Raw genomic sequence first — 9,581 nt, 5'->3', positions numbered from 1 at the left:
TTGACATAAAATATATGTCTCTAATGTCAATTGTGAGATATTCCTATCTCTAGTAGGGTAAAACCAGAGATAGATTAAATATTGGGAACGGCCGTAAGTAGTACACTTCTATTTGTTACCACGTCATAGCACCATTTTAGAGTCAAGAAAAAAAAATAAGTTGTCTCTGGATTTTGGTTGCCACCATAATATGTTCCCGCCTCTTGTCTCTGATTTTCCTTTTCTCCTGTCACCTGCAACTCTCTAGAACCTTCGTTTAGTTCAGAGCCAAAAATAAAATGACATCTCTAATCTCTTACTCGGGTGTTATCTACTGAAAACCAATGTGGGTGGGAGTTCCTACTAATATCTTCGGACAACTACAAACCCCTCGTATAATTTTGATTCAACTTCAAACTCATTTTTTTTTTTCAGATTTTTTTTTCAAATATTCTCTGAACGTCGGGATCGGGACTACACTGGTGCCTACCACCGGTTCAGGAACTAACCCGGCGAGAAGAACCGGCGTAAGAAACTCGCACGGGGCCATCTTTTTACTAAAAAGATGGAAAATTACAAAAAATAATCTATACATCTATACATATAAATAAAATTGGAGGTTCTGTTTGTAATATTGAAATAACTGTTTTTTACTACATGCATATGAATATTTAGACGGTACATACACCAAAATAACAATTTTTAGAATTTTTGTCTGTCTGTATGTCTGTCTGTTTGTTCCCGCTAATCTCCGAAATGGCTGGACCGATTTAAACGGGACTTTTATTGGCAGATAGCTGATGTAACAAGGAGTAACTTAGGCTACTTTTAACCGACTTCCAAAAAGGAGGAGGATATTTTTTATGTTTTACCTATGTATTTTACTCCGCCATTTGTGGACCGATTTTCAAAATTATTCTGTTGTTGCATAAGATATGGTCCAAATTAGATATCATGTTCATAAAAGTGGTGATCTGATGATGTAATCCATGAGAAATCGAGGGGACTCCTTGAAATTTATATGGAAACATAGCGTGATTTGAATTTTTTCAGAAGGACTTCAAGCATACACTACCAAAAAATAGGAATTTGCACTGAAGTATACCCTGGTTCCGAAGGTGCTGTTTAAAACTATTGAATACTTATAAGACTGATATAATCATACAACAAAATCAAGTTTGTTGTATGAGAGCCCCCTTAAAAGTATTTAATTTCTTTTGTTTTTCGTATTTATTGTTATAGCAGCAATAGAAATACATAATCTGTGAAAATTTCAACTCTCTAGCTATTATCGTTCTTGAGTTATAGCCGGAGACAGACAGAGGGACAGACAGAAGGTCAGGAAGACGGACAGACAGACGGACAAACAGACGGACAGACAGATGGACAGACAGATGGTCAGGAAGACGGACAGACATTAAAGTCTCAGTATAGGGTCCCGTTTTTACCCTTTGGGTACGAAACCCTAAAAAACACACTCGGCCAATTTTAGAAGCTTATAGCGAGGCAATGATTGGAGATAGATACAAAGTGTAAAGGACGAAGTTATAGAGAATTTAATTAGCTTTTTTTATGTAGTACAAGAGAATTTCGTTCGAAGCACTGTTTATGATGAGTAAGCAAAAAACCAAAAAACGGGACCTTCTTTGCCCCCCCCCCTCCCTCGGGCTCACCTCGGAGGGGTCAGGACTTTTAGTATGTTTATCTCCTAACTACTCTAAACAAAGTAGCAAAGTTAAAATTTCTGCTTTCGACTTTTCCAAGCAGACCCCCATTTTGGGCATTCGTTTACTAGGCTAATGGGGTATAACCTGAATTTGGTACCATGCTTACGAAAGTGGTGATCTGATTGGAACTCCTGAGTCCAGGATCTTTTTTGGGACACACATAGACACCTCAACTATGTCTTTGATCAATCTTCATATTTTTTTAGTCGGCACCAGCTAAGTTCAACGGCAGCGTAAGTTCTATGTGCAGTTTACTGCATTAATACAATAACCAATTTTCTGAAATCTATAATAAGCATAGCAAGTTCACCTACAAGGAAAGAAATAATATTCTATAGCGAGCGTTTTTTTGTAGATCTAGAAAAGGGGAATATTTCCTCCCTATATTATTTTGTTATGTCACATCTCATAGGGCTTAGGCAGCGTTTTCGTCAAAAGATGGCTTAATTTTTTCCAACACCTCTGACAAATGTTAATATTTTTTACTAAAATGCACATTAGAAACTTGACAAGTTATATGCCTGAACCTCCCTAGAAATCATAATATTAGTATAGATAAACTATAATTATTGAGAATACTTAAAATTTAGTATTTTTTTATGAAATAAGGGGGCAAACGAGCAAACGGGTCACCTGATGGAAAGCAACTTCCGTCGCCCATGGACACTCGCAGCATCAGAAGAGCTGCAGGTGCGTTGCCGGCCTTTTAAGAGGGAATAGGGTAATAAAGGAGGGTAGGGATGGGAAGGGAAGGGAATAGGGGAGGATAGGGAAGGGAATTGGGCCTCCGGTAAACTCACTCACTCGGCGAAACACAGCGCAAGCGCTGTTTCACGCCGGTTTTCTACGAGAACGTGGTATTTCTCCGGTCGAGCCGGCCCATTCATGCCGAAGCATGGCTCTCCCACGTTTAAAAGTGAACTTGTGAAAAGTGCATAAAAATCCGTGAATAAAGGCATTGATTGTATGAAAGCTTTCTTCATCTTCAAATATTTACGTTACTTTCTTTATAATGAAGTTTTAGTGGCAATAGAAAACGTAATTTATGAAAATACCAACTATCTAGCTAGCGCGGTTCTTGAGATACAGCCTTGAGACGGACATACAGACAGGCTGCTGCTGTCTTTGTAATGGAGTAGAAAATTTTCTGTCTTTGGTATCTAACTTATCACAATTTGTCGGCGCGGACGAAGTCGCGGGTAACAGCTAGTATATATCATATCATCATCATATCAGCCTATAGTCGTCCACTGCTGGACATAGGCCTCTCCCAATGAACGCCAAGATGACCGATCTCCTGCTACTCGCATCCAACATGGGCCTGCAACTAAGCGGAGATCGTCGTCCAACCTAGTTGGAGGTCGACCTACAACTGGTATATATATATATATATATATATATATATATATATATATATACTAGCTGACACGGCGAACTTCGTACCGCCTAACAGTCAATATATTTTATTATGATGAATGATGATGAAAACATACAAACAGAATGAGAATAAAAATAAAAAATAATAATTAAGTACTTCAAACTCATGTCAGAAAAAAAAATGATTGAAAACTATGTTGTGCAGATTGGAAAAAAAAAAAACTCGGATTAATTCATTAATAGGATTTTCATTCAAGCACTTTGTGGAAAACGACATTCTTTGATTTTTGGTCAGGCGCAAGAACAAATAAAGCGCATGGTTTGCCGACACGTGAGCATGCCACGTATAATTGGCCATGAGAAAAACATGAATTTTCTAGATTGAGGCCACAAATAGTCAAGGATTGGCCCTGTGATTTGTTGACAGACAGACAGACAGACAGACAGACAGACAGACAGACAGACAGACAGACAGACAGACAGACAGACAGACAGACAGACAGACAGACAGACAGACAGACAGACAGACAGACAGACAGACAGACAGACAGACAGACAGACAGACAGACAGACAGACAGACAGACAGACAGACAGACAGACAGACAGACAGACAGACAGACAGACAGACAGACAGACAGACAGACAGACAGACAGACAGACAGACAGACAGACAGACAGACAGACAGACAGACAGACAGACAGACAGACAGACAGACAGACAGACAGACAGACAGACAGACAGACAGACAGACAGACAGACAGACAGACAGACAGACAGACAGACAGACAGACAGACAGACAGACAGACAGACAGACAGACAGACAGACAGACAGACAGACAGACAGACAGACAGACAGACAGACAGACAGACAGACAGACAGACAGACAGACAGACAGACAGACAGACAGACAGACAGACAGACAGACAGACAGACAGACAGACAGACAGACAGACAGACAGACAGACAGACAGACAGACAGACAGACAGACAGACAGACAGACAGACAGACAGACAGACAGACAGACAGACAGACAGACAGACAGACAGACAGACAGACAGGTTAGGTTAGGTTAGGTTAGGTTAGGTTAGGTTAGGTTAGGTTAGGTTAGGTTAGGTTAGGTTAGGTTAGGTTAGGTTAGGTTAGGTTAGGTTAGGTTAGGTTAGGTTAGGTTAGGTTAGGTTAGGTTAGGTTAGGTTAGGTTAGGTTAGGTTAGGTTAGGTTAGGTTAGGTTAGGTTAGGTTAGGTTAGGTTAGGTTAGGTTAGGTTAGGTTAGGTTAGGTTAGGTTAGGTTAGGTTAGGTTAGGTTAGGTTAGGTTAGGTTAGGTTAGGTTAGGTTAGGTTAGGTTAGGTTAGGTTAGGTTAGGTTAGGTTAGGTTAGGTTAGGTTAGGTTAGGTTAGGTTAGGTTAGGTTAGGTTAGGTTAGGTTAGGTTAGGTTAGGTTAGGTTAGGTTAGGTTAGGTTAGGTTAGGTTAGGTTAGGTTAGGTTAGGTTAGGTTAGGTTAGGTTAGGTTAGGTTAGGTTAGGTTAGGTTAGGTTAGGTTAGGTTAGGTTAGGTTAGGTTAGGTTAGGTTAGGTTAGGTTAGGTTAGGTTAGGTTAGGTTAGGTTAGGTTAGGTTAGGTTAGGTTAGGTTAGGTTAGGTTAGGTTAGGTTAGGTTAGGTTAGGTTAGGTTAGGTTAGGTTAGGTTAGGTTAGGTTAGGTTAGGTTAGGTTAGGTTAGGTTAGGTTAGGTTAGGTTAGGTTAGGTTAGGTTAGGTTAGGTTAGGTTAGGTTAGGTTAGGTTAGGTTAGGTTAGGTTAGGTTAGGTTAGGTTAGGTTAGGTTAGGTTAGGTTAGGTTAGGTTAGGTTAGGTTAGGTTAGGTTAGGTTAGGTTAGGTTAGGTTAGGTTAGGTTAGGTTAGGTTAGGTTAGGTTAGGTTAGGTTAGGTTAGGTTAGGTTAGGTTAGGTTAGGTTAGGTTAGGTTAGGTTAGGTTAGGTTAGGTTAGGTTAGGTTAGGTTAGGTTAGGTTAGGTTAGGTTAGGTTAGGTTAGGTTAGGTTAGGTTAGGTTAGGTTAGGTTAGGTTAGGTTAGGTTAGGTTAGGTTAGGTTAGGTTAGGTTAGGTTAGGTTAGGTTAGGTTAGGTTAGGTTAGGTTAGGTTAGGTTAGGTTAGGTTAGGTTAGGTTAGGTTAGGTTAGGTTAGGTTAGGTTAGGTTAGGTTAGGTTAGGTTAGGTTAGGTTAGGTTAGGTTAGGTTAGGTTAGGTTAGGTTAGGTTAGGTTAGGTTAGGTTAGGTTAGGTTAGGTTAGGTTAGGTTAGGTTAGGTTAGGTTAGGTTAGGTTAGGTTAGGTTAGGTTAGGTTAGGTTAGGTTAGGTTAGGTTAGGTTAGGTTAGGTTAGGTTAGGTTAGGTTAGGTTAGGTTAGGTTAGGTTAGGTTAGGTTAGGTTAGGTTAGGTTAGGTTAGGTTAGGTTAGGTTAGGTTAGGTTAGGTTAGGTTAGGTTAGGTTAGGTTAGGTTAGGTTAGGTTAGGTTAGGTTAGGTTAGGTTAGGTTAGGTTAGGTTAGGTTAGGTTAGGTTAGGTTAGGTTAGGTTAGGTTAGGTTAGGTTAGGTTAGGTTAGGTTAGGTTAGGTTAGGTTAGGTTAGGTTAGGTTAGGTTAGGTTAGGTTAGGTTAGGTTAGGTTAGGTTAGGTTAGGTTAGGTTAGGTTAGGTTAGGTTAGGTTAGGTTAGGTTAGGTTAGGTTAGGTTAGGTTAGGTTAGGTTAGGTTAGGTTAGGTTAGGTTAGGTTAGGTTAGGTTAGGTTAGGTTAGGTTAGGTTAGGTTAGGTTAGGTTAGGTTAGGTTAGGTTAGGTTAGGTTAGGTTAGGTTAGGTTAGGTTAGGTTAGGTTAGGTTAGGTTAGGTTAGGTTAGGTTAGGTTAGGTTAGGTTAGGTTGAGCTTAAATTTTCCGGGGCGGAGCCTATGCTTCTTGTCGGATATTTAAGTTCAGGGTGTCAATCGATGCGCCTATCGGTGACGAATTTTTTGCTGTTTGTCTCATCTCAAAAACCTCCGTGGTTTTTGAGAAATTTGACTTTTTGTGTTTTGGTGTTTTGTTAGTAGGTCGTCCAAGTAGACGTTCACCGGTCGACGAGTTTGTCCCGGTGTTCTTTTGCAAGGGTGACCTCTAACTGGGGGGGGAGTAGTTTTAAAAAATAGTTTTAGTATTACTCTTTATTTTGGTGTTGGGTTTATTTATTTTGGTGTAGGTTTTTCTTAGGTTTAGTTTCTAATATAAGTCAGATAAAAGATTCCTGCATTTGAAGGAATCCTTTGCCTGTACCTGCCTGATTTTTCGGGTGGGTTTTGGTGAGATATGCCTAAGGGAGGAGGAAAAAGGCAGGGGGGAGTTGAAGATGAAGGGGGGGGATCTGATGGGGGGGGGGAAAAGTCTTCCGATGGGGAGTTTGTGGCCTTTTATGGAGACCATAGGACAGGAGACGAGGATATATTGGAGGAAGTCAGGAAAGATAGCAGAAAGGATAAGAGGGAGGGGAGGAATCTGGAAAAGGTTGCCTCGAGGAGTACTGCCCGTGCGGGTATTACTCTAGAGGAAATTTTGGGTACAGAATCCATACCCTCCATGTCGGAGTCTGAGCTGGTCGCGACGAAGCGACTTTTTTCGGAGCTTTCCGGCTCCGACACGGAAGGTGCTGGCGCGGGGTCTGACAAGACTGTTAAGCCCCAAGTTGCCAAGCGAGGAAAGTCTCGCAGCTCGACAAGCAGGCTCTCTGCTGCTCGTCAGGACCTGCGAGAAAGGACCAAGGAGGCCAAGGAGGCAGATTTTCTGTCCTCCCTTGATGGGAGGTCCTTCAGAAAAGAGGTGACGGAGCTGGCGGAATCTCCTCCGCCGGGGCCCCTTGACATTGATGTTGAGGCGATGGGACCAGAGGACTTGTTGCAGGCTGCCGAGAAGAATCTCCAGGAGATTGTCGGCATTGCAAACAAGTCCTCCAATTTGAAGGGTGGCTATGCTAATAAAATAAGGCGGGCCACATCAGCTGTGAGGTTGGTTTTAGACGCGCTTGGGGCGCGTACTGAAGCAGAGGAGACTCGCCGTCTCAAAGCCGATAATAATCGGCTCCAAAGAGAATTGGCGAATCTTCGGGAGGAAGTGCGCGCCTACAAGCGCGAATTTGAGGAAAGCCGGACTGAGGCGGCGAAAGAGAAGCGCTCTCCGATGTCCAGTGAACAGTTGGGCGTCCTAGAGAGGAATGTTGCTCGTTTGGTGGGCAACTTGGTGGACAAGCGTTTGGCGGCTTTGGAAGAGCGTTTGCCTCCTCTTGCCCCCATCCGTCCACCCCTAGCAGCTGACAGAAGAAGGGCAGCTGCCCAGGAGAAGGGCCCTGCTCATGTCGCCAGTTCGGCTCCGGTTGTTTTACCGTCTCAGGATCTCTCACCGGTGGTCTCTACACCGGTGACACGCCGTGTGGAACGGGAGGAATTTCCAGCACTCCCGGTGCGTCCGGAAGTGCGTTCGGCCCCTGCCCCTAAAAAGGTTAAGGGGAAGGCTAAAGGGTCGAAGTCCCGGGAGCGAACAGAAGCTGGTTCGTCGGCCTCGGCATCGGCTGTCACTGCGTCATCGGGTGCCCTGATTGACGCACCAGCACCAATAGCAGTGACAGCGAATCCCACGGAGGAATCCTCGGCCGGATGGACAGAGGTTGTCCGCCGGAAGGCGCCAAAGAAGAAAGAACCAATGGCAAAACCGGTGAAGAAGGCGCCTAAGGTCGTTATGCCCCGGTCCACAGCCGTTGTGGTTAAACTTAAACCGGAGGCGATCTGCAATGGCTCGACGTACAGCTCTGTGTTGCAGAAGGCGGAGGTGTCCATTAAGTTGGACGAGTTGGGCATCGGCCCCCTCCGAATAAGACAGGCTGCTACGGGAGCCAGGGTAATAGAGATTCCTGGCTCTACGAGCCATGATAAGGCGGATTCATTGGCGGCCCGTCTTGCTGAGGTCCTCGCAGAGGAGGTAGAGGTTTCCAGGCCCGTGAAATGTGCTGATTTTAAAATCACGGGCCTGTCTGATGCTGCGACGGTGGACTCTGTAAAGTCTGCCGTCGCGAGAGAGGGTGAGTGTCTCCCCACCCAGATATGGGTGGGAGAGATCCAACGGGGATTAGTGGGCACGGGCTTTGCTCGTATGAGCTGCCCAGTGACTGCAGCTAAAAAGCTGGTGTCATTGGGCAGCATTGCTGTGGGGTGGAGCAAGGTTACGCTCCACCTCGTTAATGCACGCCCCAAGCATTGCTTCCGATGCTTGGGGATGGGTCACTTCGCTGCGTTGTGTCCCCCCTCAATGAAAGACCGCAGCAATCTGTGCTACCGCTGCGGTCAATCCGGACACAACGCATCTGGGTGTGTGGTAGCAAAACCGAAGTGTGCGGTCTGCTCGGATGCAGGCCGCCCAGCGGAGCACGTGATGGGGGGTAGATCCTGCAACCCCCCACCGGTTCGTGGGAAAATTCGCTCCTCCTTGATAGAAGGGAGGGGATTGGCGTCGCCTGAGGCCCAAATGTCCGACTAATGCCTGGACATTTGGGTTTTCTTCAGGGGAATGGTAATCACTCCGCCGCGGCTCAGGATCTCTTCCTGCAGTCGATGGCGGAGTGGGATATCGATGTGGCGGTGTTGGCGGAGCCCTATTGTGTCCCTCCTCAGCCTCATTGGGCTGGGGATGATCAGGGCTCCGTCGCCATTTCAGTGAGGCCTGGCGCTGGCCCTCCCCTCATACCCAGAATGAGGGGTCCAGGTTACGTGGTGGCGGTTTGGGGAGAATACGCCATAATCGGGGTTTACTTCTCTCCAAACCGTGATTTAGCCGCCCTGGAGCAGTTCCTCGATGCTCTAGGGCCGCTAATTAGAAGGCTAGCCCCCCTCCCAGTGATAGTGGCAGGGGACTTCAACGCTAAGTCCTCGGCGTGGGGTTCCCCTGTCACAGACCCGAAGGGGAGAGAGGTGGAGGAGTGGGCTTTGGCCTCGGGGCTGTCCCTTCTCAATACAGGAACAGTCCCGACCTGTGTGCGGCGGACGGGCGGTTCAGTGGTGGACCTGTCGTTCGCTACTCCCGCCGTCGCGCGCAGGGTGGAGAGGTGGAGGGTAGTGACGGAGGTGGAGACACTCTCGGACCATCGCTACATACGGTTCGAGGTGTCTTCGGCCTCCGCATCGAGTCCAGCATCGCGCTTCAGGGGACGTAGTGGGTTCCCGCGTTGGGCTCTCTCAAAGCTCAACCGGGAACTAGCGGAGGAGGCGGCCATCGTCGGCCGTTGGAGTCTTCCGTCCTCTGAGGGAATGGGGGTGGACGAAATGGCTGGCTGTTTCGGCAACGTGCTTACTAGTGTGTGCCGGGCGGCCATGCCTAGAATGCGGGGTCCTCCCCCTCCTCGGAGGGCAGTCTACTGGTGGTCGACGGAGTTAGGCGAACTTCGCGCCGCCTGCAATGCTGCGCGTCGCGCGTATACTCGCAGCAGGCGGCG

At 46.0% G+C, this 9,581-nt stretch overlaps 1 protein-coding gene across 1 annotated transcript; it reads left to right on the top strand.

The window, feature by feature from the left end:
- The first annotated feature begins 6,415 nt into the window (after positions 1-6,415).
- On the top strand, positions 6,416-8,629 carry LOC121734980 (rootletin-like). Its single transcript, XM_042125647.1, has one exon. The coding sequence runs from the start codon at positions 6,416-6,418 to the stop codon at positions 8,627-8,629; it is 2,214 nt and encodes a 737-aa protein (XP_041981581.1).
- Positions 8,630-9,581: the final 952 nt, after the last annotated feature.

This window comes from Aricia agestis, chromosome 16 (genome assembly GCF_905147365.1).
Source record: "Aricia agestis chromosome 16, ilAriAges1.1, whole genome shotgun sequence".
In the NCBI taxonomy this organism is placed as follows: domain Eukaryota; kingdom Metazoa; phylum Arthropoda; class Insecta; order Lepidoptera; family Lycaenidae; genus Aricia; species Aricia agestis.
Note: the sequence above shows the minus strand (reverse complement) of the source record. Positions and strands in the feature narration are given on the sequence as shown.

What these genes read in the sequence shown, in the direction of transcription:
- LOC121734980 (XM_042125647.1), top strand. Translation starts at nt 6,416, where the DNA reads ATGCCTAAGGGAGGAGGAAAAAGGCAGGGGGGAGTTGAAGATGAAGGG.